General features: G+C 33.4%; 3 protein-coding genes across 3 annotated transcripts; all 3 read left to right on the plus strand.

Moving 5' to 3' along the window:
- The first annotated feature begins 11,409 nt into the window (after positions 1-11,409).
- Positions 11,410-12,635, plus strand: LOC105771312 (transcription factor bHLH30). Its single transcript, XM_012592732.2, has 2 exons — positions 11,410-11,735; positions 11,822-12,635. Exons 1-2 carry the CDS (start codon positions 11,532-11,534, stop codon positions 12,308-12,310), a joined length of 693 nt encoding a protein of 230 aa, XP_012448186.1. The 5' UTR covers positions 11,410-11,531; the 3' UTR covers positions 12,311-12,635.
- A 1,910-nt stretch (positions 12,636-14,545) lies between these two features.
- LOC105769543 (beta carbonic anhydrase 5, chloroplastic) lies at positions 14,546-16,797 on the plus strand. The gene is made up of 10 exons (XM_012590237.2): positions 14,546-14,713; positions 14,805-14,950; positions 15,047-15,108; positions 15,365-15,490; positions 15,583-15,631; positions 15,731-15,844; positions 15,952-16,005; positions 16,137-16,219; positions 16,305-16,407; positions 16,499-16,797. The coding sequence occupies exons 1-10, from the start codon at positions 14,698-14,700 to the stop codon at positions 16,697-16,699; spliced, it is 954 nt and encodes a 317-aa protein (XP_012445691.1). The 5' UTR covers positions 14,546-14,697; the 3' UTR covers positions 16,700-16,797.
- A 1,596-nt stretch (positions 16,798-18,393) lies between these two features.
- Positions 18,394-23,390, plus strand: LOC105769542 (AP-4 complex subunit mu). Its single transcript, XM_012590236.2, has 13 exons — positions 18,394-18,626; positions 19,263-19,357; positions 19,623-19,826; positions 20,115-20,231; positions 20,337-20,465; positions 20,843-20,969; positions 21,340-21,443; positions 21,544-21,648; positions 21,865-21,959; positions 22,049-22,136; positions 22,243-22,303; positions 22,438-22,511; positions 23,098-23,390. The coding sequence occupies exons 1-13, from the start codon at positions 18,569-18,571 to the stop codon at positions 23,194-23,196; spliced, it is 1,356 nt and encodes a 451-aa protein (XP_012445690.1). The 5' UTR covers positions 18,394-18,568; the 3' UTR covers positions 23,197-23,390.
- The last annotated feature ends 1,922 nt before the right edge of the window (positions 23,391-25,312 follow it).

A 25,312-nucleotide genomic window follows, 5' to 3' on the forward strand; every position in this document is an offset into this window, starting at 1 on the left:
GAAAAATAATTTTATAAAGTTATCTCAAAAATTATATTATAAATTTTATATTACTTTTTACTTAATTTACGTATTATGAAAAAGGATAATTTTTTTCTCTAAATTAAGTTTATATAATGTTTTATGATTAAAGCACTATTTGGAATGTGAACTCAAATACTATAAGGCTGATGTTAATCATGCATAGAAAAGATATTTTTTTGCACCATATCGTGGGATATAATGCCATTTGAGAGAATAGTGCCAGACACAAGTACCATAGACAAGTCACAAACTCTTTAATTTGAGATATTTAAGGCCTCAAAATGTAATTAAGAAGACATTTATTGTTTTTAAAAGATATTTCTCATATCAACAACATAGCCTTAGTATAACATAAAAAAACAATGTTGGATATAGTAGTATGTTGAATATTTCATAACTTCAATAATAGGTGGAATTGATATGATCCATACTTCGAATAGTACATGAAAGAGATGATGATGAACTCGGTTAAGGACCAAGAGATGATAATAAGGAGCATATGTTAAATATTAAAAGGGTATAACCCAATATATATGAATTGGAGTAATTACATAAAATTGCTTGTGTTGTTTATTTTTCTTGCTATTTTTAGTAATTGTATTATCAACTACTTTTTAGATTAACATAATATATATAACAACCCAAAAATTATGTAAGTGTGTAACTACAATTTGTACTACCAATATGACATAAAGAATTACAATGTAATTACACTCTATTAACCAAACACGTCTAAAAAATTAGAATTATATGTAATTACAAAAGAATATACTTACAACGCTAGTAATTACACTTTCATTAAATTATTTTGTGTTTTTCAAATATACCCTTAATCTTAAACTGATATTTTAAATCCTAACCCTGCATTTAAAAGAAAACTAGCTAAACGAGGCTCTAGGATGTCAACTTCCAATAACAATGAGGACGACGGGGCTTCTCCGACGGATGGTCGTAATATAAAAAAATTTCGACCTAAATAAAAAAAAAGAATAGCACTGAAATTCATAGTAGATCTGGATTCGGTACCGACACAAATTGTATCTTAGAAGGATTTACTCCTGGGGAATTCTGTCGAACCTATGGAAGGAACTGGGGGAGACGGTAAGGAAAATTTTGATTTTGAAGAAGGAGATTTCACTAGGACCATAGTGAATAGAATACCCGCGATCGATTTTTCCGACCGGGTATAGGAATACTTGTTAAAGGGCATGGAAACCATTGTTGTGGTTAAACTTTTAAGGTGGAGCATTGGATACATTACTCTTTAGAATAGGGTTTCAAGTCTATGGCGGCCTTCTAAGTCGTTTCAATTTATGGATGTAGAGAATGGCTATTTTTTGTCCAATTTCAAAGTAAAGAGAATTATGAGAAAGTGCTTACTCAAGGTCCTTGGACTGTCTTTAGTCAATACCTCATGGTTCAACCGTAGTCACGGGATTTTAATCCACTCCAACCTTCCCAATGGTCGTTGTGACTTGGATTCGGCTACCAGGTCTACCTGGTTATCTGTACAACAAAAAAATTCTGGAGGAGATAGGGGGAATGATAGACAGGGTAGTGAAGCTTGATTTTAAAACTGATAAGAGGTTGAGGGGATAGTTTTCCTGATTGGAAATATTCTTTAATCTAGATAAGCCTCTAATTTCACAAATATTGGTTAATGACAAACCTCAAAGAGTTAAGTACGAGTCCTTACCGCCATCTATTTTTCATGCGGACGTTATAGCCATGTTAAGTATTTGTGCTATTTTTTGACCGATTATAAAGGGAACGCTAGATAAACTGAGGGATTAATGAAGGTTGAACCTACGGTTGAAGGTTCGGTGAATGAGGCAACGAAGTTTAGCACTTAGATGATCGTGGAGAGACGATCACACTGGAACCTTAGAGATTCGCGTAAATCGACGGCCAAAATTTTGGGTGGTGATGAAAATGGCTCCATATTTAGGGCGTTAGTTTTGGCAGATAACCAATTTGGGGAAAAAGAAGATACCATGGCTAATTTTTCGGTGTTCAATTTTAAGAAGGGGGATTTTATTAAGTTAATTAAACATGCTGAAATTGGGAAAGGGGATAAGTTTGTTGGGCTAGTCATTGAAGAAAGGGGTTTCGTTAAGGCAAGCCATAGATGCGTTTTTGGACTTAAGAGCAGTCCAAAAATGTGGATGTTGACTATTTAGGAGTTGAGCCGGACGGGTAGCTAAAGTTAATAGAGCCTTACTATTGTTAGAGTTGTTAAGATTGGGAAAAATGATGTTTTTATCGGGCTAGTTTTAGAAGCTTATGGCTAAGTCGATGGCAACCTCAAATTGGTCAATGGCTGGTCAAACACAATTGGTAAGTCTCCTTCAATTCACGAAATTTATTTGGCTAATGAAAATGTCGGCTTTTCACAAAATATAGTTGATTGCATGGAAAATATCAAGAAAGGGTCCAATTTCACTAGAGGCTTTCAATTAAATGCTAGTTCGCATTTTAATTCTACCTTTGAGGGTCCGATTGAAACGAGGGTAATTTTAAATTTGAACTTGTTAGATCCTGGGAAACACTCGAAATTTTTTTTAAAGAAAATCTTGGACCAAATATCTTTAGTCCTTTAAAGGCCGAAGACTCAGTTAATTCTACTTTCGGTTTATCATCTTTAAAAGTGCGTGGTTCAATAGGTAAAGGTACTTCGGTTCGGAAAGGTAGGGTCCTAAATAAAATTATAAGGAACAGTGGAAAGCGGTTTAAGACTGCTAAAAATACCATAGTTTCGTTTTCAGATTTGATAATTTTTATGGTAAAAATCATTAATACTCTGATTGAAACTGGTATAATAAGCCAATGACGGTCCTAGTAAGCAAGAAATAGGGTGTTGAGACTGACTCAAGTCAGTAGAGGTTGGTCAATTCATTTGGGGTTTCGTCGAGAGGGAAAAGGAATATGGCACTTGTTAGTTGAGAGACTATTTGTCAACCACGATCCTGTGGTGGTCTTGGTTTTAGGAGTTTGAAAGATCATAATATGTTATTTTTGGTGAAGCTTGGATTTAATATTGTGTCCAACTCCAACATTTTGTGGGTTCAGGTCCCAAAGTCGAAGTATGGGGTTCCAAATAGATTGTCAGTGCCCTTGAAATGGGGGCGATGCTTTTTTCTTTGGAGAAGTCTTTCTAAAGTCTGGCAACTGGTAAAGGAAAATCTTTTATGGTCAATTGAGAATGGTGATTTAATCAATTGCTGGCAAGATCCTTGGATTCTGAATTATGGTCCTTTGATTAATCATATCCGGGCACACCCAAATATGGAAATAGAGTGCATACTTTGTGAAATGGTTACAGAGGAAGACTCTTGAAACCTTGATGTATTTTGTTTATGGGTGTCGGAAGATGTGATTAGGCATATAATGAGTATTCTTTTGCCCTATCCAGAAGTAGGTTATGATAGAATCATTTGGGCTGGGTCTTCAAACGAATCATTTTTTTTTGTAAAGAGTACTTATTAGAAAATTTGAGAGGGGTCATGGAATTCAAAAGATGCAATTTGGCAATTATCGTTGAAGTTTAAAGGTTCTCAGAGGGTTAAATATTTCATTTGGCTCACTCTCAAATAACGTTTACTTACTAATTCAAAGCATTTAAAGAAAAGGGTTGGGTCGGATGGTTCTTGTGGTTTATATGGATGGGCCTCTAAAGATACCTTACACGCCATTCGCGATTGTCTTGCAGTTAAAGACATATGGTCTCGAATAATACTAGTATATAAGTTTAACACTTTTTTATATGAGGGGTTTCATGAGTGGTTAGATGCAAATTTACAAAATAAACTTAGAATGCAATTGAAATGGGTGGATTGACAATGCTTCTTTAGTATGTGATCGACTCTGGACGTACTAACGTTCAGAGTATGAAAACTACAGCTAAAAGATATGGAATCGAGGCGGTGTCCGCAAGTATACGAATCAGGTTGTAATATAGTTATAACGGAGTAGGTGAGTACTCTGAGGGTCGTACCTAGACGTGTTCATAGCCCGGGCGGCCCGGCCCGGCCCGACGGCCCGCCCGAAATATGAGAGGGTTTGGGTAAAAATATAGGCCCGAAATATGGGCTTGGGCAAAAAAACGAGGCCCGATTAAAAAACGGGCCGGGCCTCGGGCACCACTTTTTTGGCCCGGCCGAATAATAAATATTTTATTATTTTTTAATTTTAAAATACTTTTAAAATACTTTTTTAATTTTTTAATTTTAAAATTTTTAAAATTTTTTAAAATACTTTTTAAATTTTTTAATTTTAAAATATTTTAAAATACTTTTTTAATTTTTATTTTAATTTTAAAATAAATTTTTGGTATTTATTTAAAAACGGGCCGGGCCGGCTTATGAATTTTTTCCCGGGCCGGGCCTGGGCAAAATTCTAGGCCCATATTTCGGCCAGCCTAGGACCCGGCCGAATTTTTTTCAGGCCGCCCGCCCATGAACACCTCTACCCAATGGGGATGAATAATAATAAATTAATTTTAACCTAAACGCAAATAAATCTAATTAATACTTTAAACAAATTATATTACGATAAAACATAAAAGAATAAATTTTGGATTTTGAAAAATAAAGAAGACTTCAGAAAACTAATTTATAAACTTAATCAATTCTAAACATGGGTGTAACGACTCGATAGTTAGGGGTGTCAGATAGTGCATTCCCGGGACTTTATTCCCGTAAATTGAACTCGTAAATATTTTTAATAAATATATACAAAGCTAGTTGTGTAGTTAATTAGGTTCCGGTTAAGCGAATTTGCTTGAATTAAGAACTATTAGAGTATAAGGACAAAATTACATATAGGATAAATGTTGAATTATAGATTAAAAATTAATTAAAGGGGCTAAAGAAGCAATTATGTCTTGTTCCATTAAGTGGATGGCATTAATGATGATTATATATATTAACTTATTATATACTATATGTTATATTATATAATAAGAAATATATATGTATATATATTATAATTATAATAAAATAAAGTATAATAAAAGAAAGAGAACATGCAAAAGTAAGAAAGAAAAAGAAAGAAAGGAGAAAGGAAGAACCACGCACGGCCATAAGGGTTTTTAGGTTTTAAACTTTAATTGGTTAGTCAATTTAGTCCATTTTTTGTAATTTTTATATTTTGGAATTTTGATGTTAAGTACTACCCGACTCATGTTGAAATTTTAACAATTATTAAGATTTTAAATGTTGTTAATGTTGAATAGTTTCAGTATTAGGAATTAAATTGATAGATTTTTAAGCTAGAAATGGAAAATGATTAAATTGTAGAACAAATTGTAAATTTTGTGTATTAGGGATTAAATTATAAAAAATGAAATTTAGGGTTTAATTGAAAATAAGGAACTAAATTTATTTTAAAGTGAAATTAGTGTAAAAATATAGAATTAAATGTGAAGAATAAAAATTAGTATTGGTTTAAAGATTAAATTGGAATATAAGCAATTATTGAGTGAAAATTGAAATATTCAATGTGAAATTGATTTGTGTTGTATTGATGTATTTTAATTGTTTTAATTCTATAGCTAACGTTATACCGAAATTCTCGACTAAAAAGGAGAAGGATAAAATCGACATTGAATAGCTTGGAATCTATGGTTTGTGTTTCTATAATCCAAACTAAATTGTAAATTATTGCATTTTGATTTCTTGCATATGGTAAGCATTGGAGGTGAGAACTATTGTATTTTACAATTGAAATGGATTGACTTGGTATGTGATGAATTTATTGGAATGATATTGATTGAATTGAATAGGTATATATGTGATAATGTGCTTATATGAAATTTGATATTGGATATATATATTGAAAGCGAAATGGAACCCTATTAACTGTATCGGGCTGAGTCAGATATAGATGGTATGCCATAGGATAGGAAGAGTTCAGGGATTTCTTCGACTTCGAGTCGATGAGGCATTGGGTGCCAATTTGCTTCGGTTTAATCAATAAGACACTAGGTGTCAATTTATATAACGCTGGGCGCAATTGTTACTTCGGATTATTCCGATGAGGTACTAGGTGCGAACTGGTGTGTTGGTTGGATCCGTGTATCTGTCCGAGTTTGAATTGTGTTAATAGGGGTAAATAAATAATAAAATTTTATAATTGATATTGAAATGACATGAAATGTGAAATATGTTGTGAACAAATGGAGTATATGAGTTATGTACTCATGAATTGAATATGAAATGGATAATGCCGTTATTTAAATGAAATGTGGATTGATATGTGAAAAGTTAATTATATAGCTAGTGATGTGTATTGAGATATTTGTTAAACAAAACAAATATGGTAGTATGTGAAAATTGAATATGGTATAAAATGATACGGTAATATGCATGAAATTGAAATAATGGTATATGACAAATATAAGCTTAGACAATAGTATGTTCATATAATTCAAATTATGCATTTTTGTATCATTATATCTTTAATTGTTCGGATTATAGAAATATCACTGAGTTTTACTCAGTGTACGGTTTTGGTTTTTCCATGCGCAGGTTAGGTACTTCTATTTTGATCGCCGATTCAGCATCCAGCATCTCGATCTCAAATGTGGTGATGTTTATCTTTTTGTGTTGACATGTACCTAGGATGTCTAGTTGATAGTTATTTTGTAGATGAATTGTAAATAAAGTTATAAGTGTAATGTTGGTTTGAGTATATAAATGTATGTTTGTGTTTGAAGTCATAATTTGGCATGTTGTTTGAACCAATGCTTGATTATGTGTATGTGAATATAAGTTGATGTTTTAGGTATATATGAGCTAGGCCAAATTGATGGATTTTGGCATGTTTAAAATTTTGATTTGAATGATGCATTGATGATATATTTTGATGATATAAATGTGGTACAATTGAGGGTACATTGATTAGGCACCTAGGATGATTGTTTTAATATGTTTTGAGTGTGTTTGATCGTGTTTTGAATAGATTAAACGAATGGTTTTTGAGTTGCTTAATGTCCAAGCAAGTAGGAAATGGTAAACTTGTGGTTTAAAGCACATTTTAGGTCCACACGGCTAGACATACGAGCGTGTGACTTGACCGCGTAAGACACACGACTAGTACACGGGCGTGCGAGGCCATTTTGAGGGTTACACGGCTTGTCACACGGGCGTGTGGCTTGGCTGTGAGACCCAAGTCAATGAGTTACACGGGCACGGACATGGGCTGGGACACGGGCGTGTGTCCCTACTTCAAATGCCCATACGGCTTAGCCACATGCCCATATGACCATTGCAGTGAAATTTTTCTAAATTTTTCTCAAAATTTTCAAACGTTCCCAATTTAGTCTCAAATCATTTCTAAAGTGATTTTAGGCCCCCAAAGGCTTGAATTAGGGACTCTATGCATGTTTAAGGATGAATTATATTGTGATTATTGTAATGTTTCGAAACCAATGAATTAGATTACGTTTATTTGGTAATGCTCTGAAACCCTATTCTAGCAACGGATACGGGTTAGGGGTGTTACAATAGGTGATTAGCTCACTTCGTTGGTCATAACTAATTTCTATTTCGGGTTTATACTCAATCAACTAGTCATTACCCTAGTAAGATCTCTCGATCTTCCACTAAACTAATGAGTAGGCAATAACTACTTATCTCTCGACCTTCCAGTCCAAACCGATTTGGGGATAAGGTGTTCATGGATAGGTCATACCAATTTTGGGTTAATTCCCACTTAAATGTCTTCCTAGGATCGTCAAGCCTAGGGTTTAAGTTATTCCTCTACCAAATAGCTGATCTACTAAGAAAACCCTATATAATAATCAATTAATCACACCTCTACTCACTGATCCCCCATAAGAGGATTAGTTCTTTATGGATCTCATGAACACAATAAAATTAATGATAAATATAAACATAAATAACAAATCAAGAGAAAGGCTTAAGAGATTCCTGAATTGTATTGATTGAAGCACAGAATCTAGAATAGTTTGATCACGTTTACTACTCACGTTCTCTGAATAACATAAATAGAAAAGAACTGAAATAAGCCTAAAGCCTAAAAGAAGGGAAAAGCTTAAAAATAAATTTACAAAGAAAGACTTAGAATATAAAAGTTGTCCCCAAACAAGTGTTTTAATAGCTTATTTATAGAGTTAGGGTTGTCGTCGTCCTCAACCCTAGGTCAACTGACGTTCCTGTGTTTAATTTCCATTGCGCAGATGAAAACACTACTGTCGTAAGTGTTCCCCGTATAAGGCTGGTGTCATGACACCCTAGTACTTGTGTCGCGACATAGAAGGCAATATGCATGCTTCAGGGGTGTGTCGCAACATCTCTTGGCTGTGTCGCGACACCAAAGGCAGTATGGTAATTCTTGCATTCTGATCCCTATGTTGAGACATTGAACTTCTCGTGTTGCAACACAGCGACCAGCCTTGAGTTCCTACACCTTTGAGTGGTCTCCTACACACTTAGTACATTAACTCACCTTCAGGCCTCATTCAGCCCTTAAGGTCAATAAAAGACTCAAAATACACTTTTTTATTGAATTTATACTGAACTAAGAAAACGTAACTAAAACATAATGAAAATGCTTGTATTCAAACTCCTTAAGTACAGAAACTAGTTTAATGCGTTGCATCGTATTACGATAGATCAGTATGGTTGCCTGGCGTATTTGGAAAAATCGTAACATATTTGTCTTTCAGGGAATAACGTGGAGTGTCGAGGAGTTGGTTAAAGTTTCATACAGTTGGGTTAAATAATATACCTTATACCATAAGGCAAATGTTCCTAAATGGCAAGTGTCAAACTCAGCCCCACCTTTATCTGAGAATTGGATTCAATTGAGCACTGATGATGGCATAGTAGAAGAGGATTTCGGGGTTGCCATGATTGGGGGGTTTTATGAAACAGATACGGGAGTTGGATCCTTGGCTATAATCGGTTTATTGGAATCTATTCTATCTTAGATGCGAAATTATGGGACATTTGGAATGGTCTGATGATTGCATTAGATATAGGATTCGACAATTTGATAATTTTTTCAGACAGTCAAGAAGCGGCACAAGCTTTATAGAGTAAGTCTTCAAATGGTTCGAATTTCGCTTTAGTCAGAAGAATCCGACTATTATTGGCTAGAATGGTGCATTGGTCAATTCATCATGTTTTTAGAGAACTCAACAAAGATGCTGATAGGCTAGTGAAAATGATGGTTGGTTATAATGGCGGCCTTCAATTTTTTGAAACGCCTCCAAGGGGACTTGAATATATATCTAAATAGTTCTTTGTAATATTTTTTCTTAAAAAAAAAAAGCCACATTTGTTTGTGAATTCTTTCTCCGAAATCACACACGACTGCTTTCGCATTACTCTTAAATTATTATTTCAGTAATAAAATTATTTTTTACTTAAATATAATTATAAAAATGTATAAGCATGAATATTAATATTATTAATTATTGTTAGCTTTAACTTATAAAGCTTTTTATACAACTAACATTTAAAATAAAATTTTCTTAAGTAATTTCATGAAAATATTATTAAAAATCTAATTGTAGATTTTAAGATTTTAAAATAGTAAAGTCAATTCAAAATAATTTCAATATGTTCCAACTTGTAAGCATTTTTCAAAGGTTAAATATGGTTACCTTACCTAAAGTGCCAATAGAGGTCGGTAGAGAACCATTTCCGGAAGTGTAAAGTGTAAAGTGTAAAGTATATATTCTTCAGGTATCAATGCTGAACACAAAAATATATACATATATATACTTCTTTATGGTATCAATATTCTTTTGTTGTAATTAAACACGATTTCTACATTCCAACAGTTATATTTAATCTTTAATGACGATGAACAGCTAAAATTTATTCATTGGCACTCCAAAAGCATGAAATTAATATTCAATCATCACAAAAAAAAAAATTCTTACCTTCTTTCTCTTGTACATATTTTTGTGAAAGATTTATGTAAGCTTTATTCATTCTTACTGAAAGCTTGCGGTTTGTAAACACCTACCAGTTTTTGTTTATGCAAATTTACCATTTTGTAAGTTTGGTTCAATTAATCTTTACCGTTGAAAAAAATAAAGATAATGGTTTTTATGTTATAGTGAACTGAAAACTTGTTAGCAATTGAGGTGAAGGTAATGGAGATCGATAGTCAAATCATTAAAAATTATTGGTGTTAATTTTTTTAATTCGAAATAAATAAAATTTTTAATTATCTCTTCATATTCTTTCGTTTTCCTTTTTCGAAAAAGGGTATAAACTTTTATTTAACAATTACTTTAAGGTTGAATACATAACTATCCCTTAGCATCATCTAAAAGTAGATTTCAACAAGAAGATGGATTAGAGCAAACACAGAACAAGTGATCTAAACAATCAAGAGATTTTTTTTCAATTGAATAAGTTGAGAATTTTGAATCGGTTGATACCTACTGTCGGTAGGAATCATGTGGTATAACGAGTGCCAAGGAAAGCATGAACCATGAGACATAAGTTGGGTCTGGAAACATACCGATTGAAACCAGACGAAATACAGTGTTCAAGATGTTAGAAAACGAAACAAATATCATTTTACAAACGTTGTCGGGACTGGTCATTGACACAGTCATTAGATGGTGATCTCACTTCTCTATAGTCTTCAAGATCTAGTGGGGGTCCACCCAACACTCTCACATGCAATTTTTTATACCTCCCCCTCCCCCCTTCTCTCCTGTCTTCATTTTCAATTTCTTTGGTCAAATAATAAACTAAACCCCTCAAAAAAAAAATGGTCCCACTTTTTGAGGTATAATATATTTACAAAGCTAAATTATTGTATGCAAAGTTTAAAAAAAAAATGCAAACACAAACCATGACTGACACCGTGACATCAGGCATACATGGACTCAAGGCCTTCAAAAAAAAAAAACAGAAGCAGGCTTTGAATCATCATAACAATGACTATATTATCGTGTTGAAGTGACCAATATATATATTCATATGCAGGCGATAGCAGCCGAGGGACGACGTCGATAAATATGTAAAAAGAGAAACAAAGGGGAATGCGTGTGAAAATGAAGCAATGAAACAAATAGTGATGTATATAGAAATATAGTCCCGCCGAATCACCATTTTCATGATTAGGTCCTGCCCTGCTCCGACAAAAGCTGTCGGCGCCAACTACCGCCCGCCGTGACCTTTTTTTTTTTTACCTTTCAAATCGTTTCATTCAAAAGCTTAATTAAAATTTACTATTTAATTTGAGTTTTGACCATTATTCTGTTTTTTACTTGCATGTTCTTTTATTATTATTTTCGCTCTAACCAAGTCCCACCTCGGATAACGATTATTCACTTTTACTTAAGTCATTATCAACAATATCGATAAAAAAGATAAAAAAGATAAAAAAGAAAGACCAAGTGCCTGTCTACTTCTTTTACTTTCGCTTGTTCTAGTTTGTAAACTAGAGTTGTCTTCTCCCCTCATTCTATTTTCTTTTTCCTTCTTCTTTTACGCTATATTATCGCAAGGGAAAAGATGTTTCCTGTGAAAAGTTTCAGTGGGGTTGAGAATAACAACAGCCCGGTCATGTTAATGGAGGGTGAAGATTCCCTTAAGGATTTATCAGAGAGAAAAACAATGGAAGCCTGTAAGAGTCACAAGGAAGCTGAAAGGAGGCGCAGGCAACGTATCAATGCCCATTTCTCCACTCTCCGCTCTGTCCTCCCCAACACCACTAAGGTTCTTTTAACAAAACAAAAAACAAACAATGCTACTGTTAGTGTTACGATTGATGTTGTTTTAATGTCTTTGTTTTTTTGAAACAGACGGATAAGGCGTCGTTACTGGCGGAGGTTGTTCATCACGTGAGGGAGCTAAAGAGGCAAGTGGAAGACGTAGGGCGGCGCGACCGCGACGGTTGTTGTAGTAACAGCCGACCGGAGCTCGACACGTCGTGGCCGTTTCCTGGGGAATGTGACGAGGCGACGTTGAGCTTTTGTGACGAAGGAGGGAAGTTGTTAAAAGCGACGATTTGCTGCGAGGATAGGCCGGGTTTGAACCACGATTTGAGCCGGGTGATCAGGTTGGTCCAGGCTAAGGTGGTTCGAGCTGAGATGACGACGGTTGGTGGGCGGACCAAGAGCGTCGTGGTGATGCAATGGAGCGGCGATGAGGAGCAAGTTGGACCGTTGAAACGGGCTTTGAAGGATGTGGTGGAGAACCGGGTTTCTAGGTTGGCCCAAGGGACGGGAAGTAAACGGGCTCGGGTTTTTGGGTCGAATAGTGAAACTGGACATGGGTTTTTGGTAGGTTGAGGAAGTGTTTGATTTTGTTGATGTGATAATGGCATAATGGTAAATTAGAAAATAACTTGAATATTATAAGGTTAAATTAAATGTGTATATATATTATATTATACTCTCAATTGGTTAATTTTGAGGAATTTGGGATGCTTTATTATTATAGTATATATAAGAGAGGTTTCTTCAAGTTTTCCTTATTTATCTTTTCCTACTATTTATATTTATAATAAATAAGGCATGCTTGTCTACTTATTTGGTGCTTTCTTTTCTTTTGTTTGTCAACTCTTTTAACTCCATATGTTATTTTTAAAATTAATGTCAATTTTAATTTTTACCACTTCTCCAGTGATTCAATTGATTATTTTCGTGTCTTATTAAGTTTTAATTTAAGCACGATGATTAAGTGTTAGCAAACATAACTAATTTGAGCAACAATGGGTTCTGATGGCAATACTGAAGGGTGTTATATGTTAGGCAATATATAAATTATTTTTTAAAATAAAAAAGACATTTATTAAAGAGAAAAATAAGATAAGAAATCAATTATAAAACAAGAAAAGCACCTAAATTCAAATCATGATGCTTATCCAGTACATCCAAACCTAGTTCCACTCATCAATATCCACATTAGCCAATTTCTTACCTCTGGCAATATCCACAATAAAGAGAGGACAAGAAATACATTCCGTGTAGTTTACTTTCCATAAAGTTATCTTTGCGAAAACATATAACCCTACGAAATGGTAATGGATGGAGGTCAGAGGCAATAGTAACACAATCTTTAAGAATTAATTTTGAATCCAAGACATCCAAATGTTGATTATCGGTTTCCAAAGTAACACCATCCAAATGCAACGATTGAAACCAAGAAAGAACCTTATGCACAGCTAAAATTTCAGCCATAAAGAATCAAAATTACTCTTCATGAAGGTCGCAATACATCTCACAGAACCACTTGTTTCATTGCGCACAATAGCAGCCCATCCCATATCGCCACTCTAGCGCTGTCAATATTACATTTAAGCATCTCAATATTCGGCTTTCTCCAACAAACGTCGCATCCCTCAACCGCCGGACGCAGGACTGACTGAGAGGAATGAACCATGCACGCCCCAACCAACATTGTAAAAATTCGTTCACATAATGCACAAGTTAGTCGGCTGTCATAGAAATTTGTTTCCAAACCATCACATTTATGCTAAACCAAATGCCCCATAACAACCCCAGCACACGCCTCCTCTTTTTCATCTTGCTGCTCAACCAGCATGCAAGCAACAAACTCCTTAACCGAACCATTGATAGGCACAAAACCAGTTTCCTGCCAAACAGTTGTTGCAAAGGGGCAATGAAAAAAATGTGCTCCACATCCTTACTGCATGACGACATCTAATACAGATTCATTGCAAGTATGGTGAGACTTTTTATAAATAAGAATTTAATATATATTATTAATGTAATTAATTGAATTGGTATCACAAATTAATGTATATCAGTTCAGATTTGAAGTGATTAAAAATAGTCATATATTCAATTTTGAGTTACATATAGGATTTAAATGATATTTAACACAAAATTTTAAAATTTTTATTAATTATCTTTACAATTTGCTGTTATTTCTTTTATAATAACTACCTCCTTTATATATATATTTTTTACTTTTCTTTTAAAAAATGTCACCTGAGCGTATAGAAATCTAGTATATATTAATAAGAGAATGTGTTAATAAAATTTATAAAATTAAACCCTCACAGCATATACCCTAAAATGGTAATAAATCATATCCAAGTGAAATCCTGTACTAACATAGTACGTCGTGTGGAAAATGACCAAACCACAGTTCTTAAATGATTATTAAAATTGAAAAGAGACATATTTTATAATATTTATTATAATTATAACAGTTAAAATAAATCTTTATAATAACAACAACTAAATTCAGGAGTCATATAATCAAATATATAAAAAAAGATTGAATCAAAGAGGTTAAAAAAATTCAAAGCATGAATGCTTCATTAGCTTTGATGAACACGTTTTATTGTAGTTTGAAATTTATTGCTTGAGAGGATAAAGGCAAAGCCACTTGTTTTGTAGCTTTGCATGACTAGCGAAGGGGACCAATATTTTTTTAGGTATTTGTTTTTGCTTGTTCAGACCCCACAAAGATTGGATAACTATTGGTGTTACGTTTGCTTGGATAAGCATGCCTTGGTTGTCTTCGTCACCCTCTCAATTATGCCAACAATCCTGGAGAACAAAACAATTTAAAAATAAAATAAAATAAAAACACAAAAACCCCCAATCTGAAAACTTTACGTGATGATATGGAGAACGCGATCATGGAAACAGAGTTATAAAAGGAAATTCATTATTACGAAGCAAATGCAAAGGTGGGAAGAGAAATGGCCTGGTTGATCCGTAAGTATAATAATCGTAAATTCAAGGAGTATAGCATATTCTAATATGGAAGTTATGTAAATTTTTTGGTGACATGTGAACTTGAATTCAGGCTTTAAAGCTCGATCGCTTGCATCGGCGACAAGGCCACTACGCGATACCCTCGATTCTTATCGCTGCTCACAGTCTCATTTCTCTGGGTTTACTACCGATGACTCTGTTCGCAGTTTCCCGAGGAAATGGCTTTGTTCAAAAGCGGTGCGTTTTGTTGATAATATTCTTTTCTCTTGTTTCGTTTCTTTTTTCTCCCACAATGATTCCCTCCTTTTGATATGTACATATTTACTTGGATAGATGAGATTGAATGATGTGGACGACATACAATCAAGGTCATCGTCTTCACCGGAGATCACTAGGTAAAATATGGCTTTCAATTTCTGTTGTTTAGATTATTATAAGATATTAGGTTCAAATTCAGTTTTTGAGCCTGTTGATTCTCCAAGCTTTTAATGGAAAGATGATTGCAGTCAATGAAATTCCATAGCCAGAGACCATTTCAGTACATATTCCCAGTTTCTTCATGTTATTAATAACCCCATGTTACTTAAGTTCTGTTATACTTTTGGATTAGCTACTTGAAAGTTGAAACCATAGCATTCTCCATATCTACAGGAGGCCCTCGGTTTCTGCTTCAAGCAATTCCCTAGGTGTAGGACTACAAGAAGTTACAGGCTCCAAATTGAACCTGTTTGATGAATTGAAACAGAGGTTTCTGAGTTTTAAACATCACAAATATTTGTAAGTTCTACTTAGCAGTAGGGTCATAAAATGAAGGTTCCCATGATCTGATTTTTTCTTTTAATTCCTTGTAAATTTTCATTTTCAAACAGGGAAGAATTGGAGCATTTTGAAACCCTTAAAGAAGCTCAAACACCCAAGGTTATAAACCAAACCAAACCAAACCAAAGCCACTTTATCAATTTCCCTCATCATGCTTCTTCTATGTGACCAATTAGACTAACAAGTTTTCAAAGACAGTTTATGGTGATTGCTTGTGCAGATTCCAGGGTGTGTCCTTCTACAATCCTTGGGTTTCGACCAGGGGAAGCCTTCATGATTCGAAATGTAGCTAATCTTGTTCCTCCACTCCAGGTATTATTATTATTATTATTTAGCCATGCTGTCTTCAACTTCATTGAATTTGACAAAGCAAGGAAAACACATACTACAGATTTCATTAGAATTTATCCTTTTCGCAGAAGGGACCTTCAGAAACTAACGCTGCCCTTGAATTTGCAGTAAAAACTCTTCAAGTAAGTGATTATTTATTGGCAAGAATACACAAGCAGCTGTTTATAAACGTATAACTTGTCAGTTTTCGTAAAATAGAGTATAAAAGGTAGATCAAAACTCAGAAAACATGGTTTTATTTTTTTATTACCAGGTTGAAAACATATTAATTATTGGTCACAGTTGCTGCGGAGGAATTCAGACCCTTATGAGCATGCAAGATAATAGTGACTCCAGGTGATGATATATGTTTTTCCTGTTTTAGCCTTAAACGAAGCCGCAGAATTTTTGGAGCCTCACCTTATTTGTTCATTTCGAGCAGTTTTATCAAAACTTGGGTTACTAATGGGAAAAATGCAAAGTTAACAACAGAATCTGCCGCAAACCACCTTAGCTTCGATCAACAATGCCGTCTCTGTGAGAAAGTCAGCACTCTTTTTTTAACATTTGGCATCACAAACTCCATAGTTATATGTATGTATTGGAGATGATAATTACATTGAATTGGTGTTGCAGGAATCCATAAATATGTCGCTAATGAACTTGCTAACATATCCCTGGATAAAAGAGAAGGTGAAGAAAGAGATGCTGTTTGTTCATGGAGGATACTATGATTTTCTCAACTGTACATTTGAGAAGTGGACGCTTGATTTCAAGGGAGGCAGTGATGAAGAAAAGGGAAGGTTCTTCGTCAAAGATCAACAACTTTGGTGCTGACTGATGTGTTCTTGGCCATTTTATATATATATATTTGAAGCCTGTACATTGCAAGAAAATGACAATAATACAAATATAAATTGAAAAAGTTGAACTCACGGCGTTTGATAGGTAAAAAGCAAAGGCTGCAAAGCTCAATTTTCAATCAAACCACGCCCAAACATTATATTGAGCCAGCTACGATATAGTAGACCCAATTTACGAGAATAAAAACTAAAGCATATCCAACATGTAATTGGAAGGGATTGTAAAGCTAAGGATGCAATCTCGCTAGGATTGTCGATTACAGAATGTAATGGCGCGGGATTATCATTTTATCGTTTGTATGTTTTGTCTCGCCTGAACGTTAAAACTTAAATAATATTACAACTTTTTTATGTAAATATCTCAAACTTTCATCTTTAGTTATTTATAATAATTTAAAGGGTAAACTATATTAAAGTCATTAATCTATTAGTAATTTTATGTCATGATCACTAAATTATATAAAAGTTTTCATTTAAATAAGTGAACTATTCGTAGGTTTTTCATTAGATTGTTAATTTTTTAAAAAAAAAATATTTGACTAGCGAGTTTCAAGTGACAATTCGATGATTAGTACGATGGATCAGTATCCATCAACGAATAGAAAAATACACCTTTAGATCTTAGTTGATTTGACAATCTATGTTAGAGATCGGAGAAAAAAACTATTTAGATTTTGTTTCGTAGGTTTGTGATATTCAAAGCTGTTTCACGAAAAAAATTAAATTATAGAAGAAAAGAAGAATGAGAGTTTTCAATTAGTGCAGGTTGTGTGAATAGAGAATTCTTACAACAGAGATTTTAACAACCCAATGACTTAAATGAAAATTTTCAAATAATTTAATTATCATTTTATAAAATTTTTAAGTTGAGTAACAAAATGTAAAATTATTAAAAATTTAGTAACTTAAGTATAATCTACCATAATTTCAATGTGCACTGGTAATGCAATAATCTATAAACATCTAACTTAAATATTTTAAGATTTATCTTTTAAAATTAAAAATATAAGAGTAAACTTATAATTTCAAAATATTGAGACAGGAATGTTCACTTTTAAAAAACTGCTTCACCACGAAAAATAATACTTTCCATTAAGAATGGATTATTTCAGAATTCAGCTTTTGCATTCTTATTGTTTCAAATTAATTATGTTTATAATTCAGCAAGTTTAACCATCATTTATGACTTCCACAATTCATCAATCAGCACTACACATTTGAATATTAATTATTAGTGTATTAAAAATTAGGGTAAATCACATTAATAGTTTCTAACAATTTTTAAATTACATTTTAGTCATTTAACTTTTAAAAGTTATGTAATAATTACTAATATTATTGAATTGTTAACTTTTGATCACTTATCCATTAATTTTTTAAATTTATTGTTAAGAAAAATTTTAAAATGACATTTTAATTATAGTTTAGAGGCCAAATTTATTATTAACACTTTGAATTAACATTTCATATCATCAAAATCGAATAATCGAAATGTAAATTTAAACAAAATTTAGAGACAGTGTGAAATTTATCCTAGAAATTAATAAATGAAGTAGTAATGGTCGATTGGATCCACCTTGGCATATAAAGTCAGTTAAATATCACTCCGAGGTCAAGAAAGGAATAATTTAAATTCTAAGGTATGGACATAAAATTTTGAGATCTTTAAGGGGTCAAAACATAATTGTAAAATCGAAGTGAAAAACAGCCGAGTGGAAAGAAGCAGAAGAAACAAAGCCTAAAAGATCGAAGCTGCAGTGCATAAAAACAAAGCAAAATCAAAATCGCAGGCAAATTCATAGACGGAAGGAAATCGGAGGAGACGATTTGAACGGCGAAAATCATGATCTCTCAGTTTTTCGTGCTCTCTCAGCGAGGCGATAACATAGTTTTTCGCGATTGTCAGTTCCCCGTCTTATTATTTACTCTTTGGATCTAAATTTCATTCCTCTTTTTTTTTTCAGTGGAATCTTGCGATATATTTATTGGGATGAGATCCTTACTTTTAAGCTTTTTTTCTCTCAATAGTTAGTGCGATGATTGACTTTGTAGATCTGAATCTTTTTGTTTCATATTCGATTTTTGCTCTGTTCAGTTGGATGGAAAATATTTAGTGTAAGATAATTCTTTTCCTTTGCTGCATTCTGAATTATAGTTTATGCTAGTTTAGCTTTCAAAATTTCCTTTTATTTTCAACCATGATTCTCGAGTCCATTTAGATCAGCTTTCAGTTCATCTTTACTGATGAACGAATGATAAGCTTTGAACTGGTTTTGCATGTAGTAATTTAGCAAAATCAGTAGGAATAGTTGGCCTGGAAAGCTACATATCAATTTCTGGACGCTGAAATTCACGATGCATATGGAAATGTCTTGACCCTTATTTAAATTTACAATTGGCACTTAAGCATGTACCTAATGGAAGATAATTGTAAATTATTATTTATAATATTGATTTATAATTGTGGTTTGATTTTATTGAACACAAAGATCTTTACAGCCCAAAACATGACACTGATTGAATGATTGTTATTGCAGATCGGGGTGAAGTAGCGAAAGGAAGTGCAGAGATTTTCTTCCGGAAAGTTAAGTTCTGGAAAGAGGATGGACAAGAGGAGGCACCCCCTGTCTTTGTAGGTATTATATTACTAAAGAATGTAATATCAGGCCGGATGCTTTTATGCCGGCTGGACAAATTATATGCATTAAATAGAATAATCAACATATTTGCTCTAGTTATCCCTCTTGGTATGCTTAGTTTTTAGATTGATTTAATCACTCCTATTTTTTATTATGTATCTATGGCTGGTATAATCCAATGCACATTTACTTTATTGTTATAGTTTACAAGCTGGAGTAGTGCTTTAATAATTTTGTATAATTCTTTTCCATCGATAGAATGTGGATGGTGTGAACTACTTCCATGTGAAGGTTGTTGGGCTCTTGTTTGTTGCAACCACAAGGGTTAATGTATCGCCATCTCTTGTCCTGGAACTTCTGCAAAGGATTGCTCGTGTCATTAAAGATTATTTAGGGGTTCTAAGTGAAGATTCATTGCGGAAAAACTTTGTTCTTGTATATGAACTGCTTGATGAAGTCATTGTAAGTTCTTTTCATACTAAACTTTTCAGTTGGTATATATATATTTGGTCAAAGGCTTGCTACTCTTAATTAGCTACCAAGGGATTACTGCATCATGCCTTTGCTCAAGAAGTCGATACGAGTTTATAATAGATTGCGGTTTAGAATTGACTTGTACATCATAAAATTTAATATTCCTCTCCTATGAAATATGCATAATGCTTTTCAAATTAGGTGAAGTATTTACCATTAACCATGTATTGTTCTTATGAAAAGATTCTAATAGGTTCTGCTTTTTTTTTCCACCAGGACTTTGGTTATGTGCAAACAACATCTACTGAAGTTTTGAAGTCCTATGTTTTTAATGAGCCAATTGTGGTTGATGCTGCACGTTTGCAACCTCTTGGCCCTGCTGCCATCTTTATGGTATGATGAAGTTCCTGATTATCAACCTTGATATAAATGGTACTCTCTTATTTTATCAAAATGCATTTGTGCGGATATTTATTTTTCAATTTTGGATGTATGCAGCAAGGAACCAAAAGAATGCCTGGCACAGCAGTTACGAAGTCTGTTGTAGCAAATGAGCCTGGAGGCCGGAAGAGAGAGGAAATTTTTGTGGATATAATTGAGAAAATCAGTGTCACATTTAGCTCTAGTGTGAGTGACTACATTGTTATTTTAATTTGGAAATATCTAAAGTGTTCTAATTTCTAGTTATTAGACATTTGGATTTCATTATTTTTCTTTTTCTTTTTTGGATTAGTTGAACTATTATCCTTTTTCTCCCTTAAAAGCTTTTGACCTGTATGTTCATCCCCTCTCTTTTTGAACTAAATAAAGTGAAAGAACTACCATTTTGTTCTTTCTCTCCCCGTTATCCTCAAAGTTTATTTGAACTCTATCCCTCATCAGTTGTTTAATTTCAGTTTATGATTTTTATCAAAAAAATAAAAATATACAGTCCACAAACATGCTCCCATAACATCGTGCATGATTAAATAAACTGCTAACCAATTCAATGATATTTTAAACAGGGGTATATACTGACTTCCGAGATTGATGGCACTATTCAAATGAAAAGTTATTTGTCAGGAAATCCAGAAATTCGACTAGCTCTTAATGAAGATCTGAGCATAGGAAGAGGAGGGGGAACAATCTATGGTACTGCCTTCACCCATTCGTATTGCTTTTATATTTAACATATATATGTATATATTGAAAATTGCCTTTCTTTAGAGGTGCTGTCTTCAAGGTTTTCATTGCAAACAGCTGAACAAATGTGTGGAAAGTATAACTTAATCAATAAGCACTATTTCCGTTTATTCAATCCCTTTTTGGTTAATGAAATTTTTTCTATTGTTTCTAGAGGATTATTTGTATATGATATTCAGCCATGATTGTCACTTGCAACTAGTATTTTGATATGAACGTTCTTAGCAATATTGGTTTAACCTACGTTTTAGTATCTATTATTCACCCACTATTTCAAACCAATGATTTGTCATTCTATTGGGTCTGCTTGTTGAGACAGATTATAGGAGTTCATCTGGTTCAGGCGCTGTGATACTCGATGATTGTAATTTTCATGAATCAGTGCGTCTTGATAGTTTTGACATGGACAGGACTCTATCTCTGGTGAGTGAAGATTTGATTGTAGTGGGTAGAAAATTTTGCAGACTGAAGAGATGTATTTGCATTTTTTAGTCTAATGTTTCGTTCTGCTATTATCTTTCAGGTACCACCAGATGGTGAATTTCCTGTCATGAACTACCGAATGACGCAGGAATTTAAGCCTCCTTTCCGTATTAATTGTTTAATTGAAGAAGCAGGACAGCTTAAAGTGAGCTTGTCTTTCTTGACTTGCATACATTATGATGGATTCATCATATGCTTTTCCCCATAATCCATAAGCATGCATATTTCCTGAAATAATAATAATAATTTGATAAGGGCCTATTTCATGTACAAGTAATTCATCAAGTTCTAATATAAATTTTCAATTCTAGAGCGTTTATTTCTGATTCCAATCTTTATGCTCCTCTATTAATTTTTTTAGGCTGAAGTTATTATTAAAGTACGTGCGGAGTTCCCTTCAAACATTACTGCAAACACAATTGCTGTACAAATGCCACTTCCTAAATATACTACTAGGTATTTTCCTTTTCTCTGGTCAGTGTCAAGTTTGGTGGGACAAATAGATATATTTCCGTGGATTACATCTTTTGGACTTGTTCTTTCAGAGCTAGTTTTGAGTTGGAACCTGGAGCTGTTGGACAAAGAACTGATTTCAAAGAAGCTAACAAGAAACTTGAATGGGGATTGAAGAAGGTAAGGCTTTTTACAGATGTTTTGAGAAGGTTTTACCATCAAATAATTCAATTATATGGTAGCATTTTCCCTTTCGATCTAATCATCATTTTGTATTGCTTGACAGATCGTGGGTGGATCTGAACATACACTTCGTGCAAAGCTGACATTTTCACAGGAATCACATGGTATGCATTATCCATAATTTATTTCTTTTAAAGAATCATTTTTCTAAATTTTTTCTCTCTCAACTTGATCAATTCATTTGAGAAAATGTGTTAAGTTCCTTTCTCATTGATGAAATATTTATGGTTTAATTCAGCAAACCTCACAAAGGAAGCTGGTCCAGTTAGCATGACTTTCACAATACCAATGTATAATGTTTCAAGGCTTCAGGTAAAGATACTCTTACTGGTAGTTTCCTAGAGGATTGAAATGTCTATATTTTGGCTGATAAAAGCAAAAGGTCTAATGGATCTATGATAAAGCCTGGAATAGAAGATGACTTAAAAGGAAGAAGCAGTGCCTAAATTAGAAATTGCTTAAAATTTTTTTTCTTTGTATATAATGCAATTGAAATATTATCAATGTTCAAGGAGCAATTATTCGGGTTCAATCAATTGTCTGACTTCTTGACGGATAATGCCTATTTGGACTTGACTTGGGACCTTGTTTAGGATAATACCTAAGCCTTAGACCAGTGCACTCTCCGTTTGCATATATGCATGTTTGTTGATTTAGTCACTTAGATCAGGGTTCACAACTCGTTTCACCAATTAGGTCTATATTTTTGCCACATCATGAATGCTTCCTATCACGATTTTGATTTAACAACACGAAGTTTGTCATTTAGTAGTAAAAGCCAACTCTCAAAGCATTTTTTATGGCACATAGGACAAAGATTCAAGTCTCCGCAATGTTTCTAAACCCTAATCCACTGTTTCAAAAGATTAGAAATATTAATATTGTTCTACTGCTGCAGGTGAAATACTTGCAGATAGCAAAGAAATCCAGCTCCTATAATCCATATCGATGGGTGAGATATGTCACTCAGGCCAATTCGTATGTTGCTCGAATATGATACAGTCAAACCTCTCTTTTTCTTTAATATGTTCTGTATTTGTTGACTCCCAGATGGCACTTTTTTCCTTTTTTTTTTCCCTTTTCATTAACTGCTTTAAACATTTTTATCATGTAGCCATTACCTGATTTCTATGTTAGCGGTCTTTGTATTGGCAATCTAGTACAATTTTTGGATGTTGCGTTTGTGCCAAATTCAATGTTTGCGGATGTTATTTGTTGGTTCGCAAGCATAGAGCCGTTCTACTTACATTTAACTACCCTACATTAGTAAACCCTGCTATACTTGACCGGCACTGGCACTGGCCCCGGCCGTCACGGGCATGATCATTCTTGTGTTAGAAAAGATAAAACAAACATTCCATGCTTTCCTTCTGTTACCTTACTCCAGTCTATTCATGGTTTCCAGGCCATGAAAGATCAACCCTTTGTATTTCCTTCCGTCAACTTTGCTTATATTAGTAGGTTCGCCCGGTCCAAGGTTTAAAAGAAAGGGCTTCTCTTTTCAAAGCCTGAGTACTATTATATGTATTCAGAATTTTTAATAGTTTTTGAAAAAAAAAAGTATATTTATATTCATATTTATGTTTGAATATATCTACTTTCGGCTTTTCTTCATTTTGATAATCAAATGCTTTTAAAGACATCCAATGATCCTCATGCATGTTGGTACCTTTTTCCATTAAAAACAATTTTTTCAAGTTCGGTTTCCAACAACTAACTCTTTGCATCCAATACAAGTTGTATTCAATAGAATGTTTGTACTTTTTGGTTCAATACCCCTTTGACAGAATTATGTTATTGAGGTCAAAGCTTTGAAAATAAAGTTATAATAAATAAATTAAATTACATTAAACACTTTCTGAAAGGTGAGATAATAAATAATATAATACTAAACTGAGGGACTCCATTTTCTTTTTGGTCAAAGGACTCCATTTTGAAGGGAACTGCTTGAACTCTGATTGTTCCACTATCTTATTATGTCACAGATTTAACCATAAATTTTGTAGCTTATTACGGAAAGCCTTTGTTTTGTCCATCTTTATCTTTTTATTATTTCTTTACCTTTGCTTTAGTAACGAAATGAATAAGATGCCAAAAAAATGGAACATTGTGATTGGGTTCTACTTTAACTTTTGGCCTAGTTGGATTAATCCAATTTCCTTTTTCAGCAAATCTCATTTAGACAGCTAATTGTATATTAATCATGAAGTGTTCTTATTCTTTAAACACCTTGACATTGATTTTACTTGTGCTCCTAAAATGGCAAGCGAAAATTCCCATTTTTATTCTTCTCTCACCAATTTTGTAGACTTTCCATAAATTCAAATCATACACACTTCATTAAGAAGAGATTCTATTGGATTTAGTGAAAAGAAAAGTTAAAAACAACGATCCTCTTAGTTTCAATCAGATTCGACTTTTTAGGGGAACAAATGTTATTAAGGGCTTTGATTTTTTTTAATTAAAATTTTTGAAACTTAACTATTACAAGTATTTTAATTTAACTCAATTAACTAATTTATACATAATTTTCATGCGGCGGAATTCCAACTTAGATGTCCAAAATCTTAGAAGTTCAACTTTTGCCAATGTAATCAAGACCTCATTGGTTTAATTTTACATTTTCTATATGTTTTAACTAGATTTTTGTAAATTTTACAAGACTGTCATTTGATTTAGTTTTAAGGAATTTTTCCTTCACGAGATCAAGGTTGGGTGTCTAAGTTTTACACAAAATCGAGCCTATGCGAGTTTCAAGTATTGCCAAATGCCAACATGAAAGGGTTTTTTTTTTTTTTAGATTATATTTCTACATGAAAGTTAAGTAAAACATGGTTCGTGTAGAAAATAAGATCTCTCTCCCTTCTTTCCAGAAACTTCATTTTCTCTCTCTACTAGAGCTTGATTCTCGGGTTGCTTGTGAGCAGCTGTTCGACCTTTAGGTCCGCACTGCTCACATTTTGTTCTTTATTTTATTTATTTTTTTCTCTTATGCTTTTCGATATAAACTCAAGATTTCGCCTTTCATATTTTTTTCGCCAGCCTTAGGTCGTTGATAAGAGGTTGGTTTGTCTTGGAACTCCATGGTCATGGGTTCATCCTTGGTTTAGGTT

This window comes from Gossypium raimondii, chromosome 5, assembly GCF_025698545.1.
Source record: "Gossypium raimondii isolate GPD5lz chromosome 5, ASM2569854v1, whole genome shotgun sequence".
NCBI classification, from domain to species: domain Eukaryota; kingdom Viridiplantae; phylum Streptophyta; class Magnoliopsida; order Malvales; family Malvaceae; genus Gossypium; species Gossypium raimondii.

Bases quoted from the DNA above. Each gene is read 5' to 3' on its own strand.
- LOC105771312 (XM_012592732.2), top strand. From the start codon at position 11,532: ATGTTTCCTGTGAAAAGTTTCAGTGGGGTTGAGAATAACAACAGCCCG. The intron at 11,736-11,821 runs GTTCTTTTAACA...TTTTTGAAACAG, and splicing joins TCCTCCCCAACACCACTAAG to ACGGATAAGGCGTCGTTACT.
- LOC105769543 (XM_012590237.2), top strand. The intron at 15,632-15,730 runs GTTATAAACCAA...TTTCAAAGACAG, and splicing joins AAGAAGCTCAAACACCCAAG to TTTATGGTGATTGCTTGTGC. The intron at 16,220-16,304 runs GTGATGATATAT...CATTTCGAGCAG, and splicing joins CAAGATAATAGTGACTCCAG to TTTTATCAAAACTTGGGTTA.
- LOC105769542 (XM_012590236.2), top strand. From the start codon at position 18,569: ATGATCTCTCAGTTTTTCGTGCTCTCTCAGCGAGGCGATAACATAGTT. The intron at 19,358-19,622 runs GTAGGTATTATA...TTCCATCGATAG, and splicing joins AGGAGGCACCCCCTGTCTTT to AATGTGGATGGTGTGAACTA. The intron at 21,444-21,543 runs GTGAGTGAAGAT...ATTATCTTTCAG, and splicing joins TGGACAGGACTCTATCTCTG to GTACCACCAGATGGTGAATT.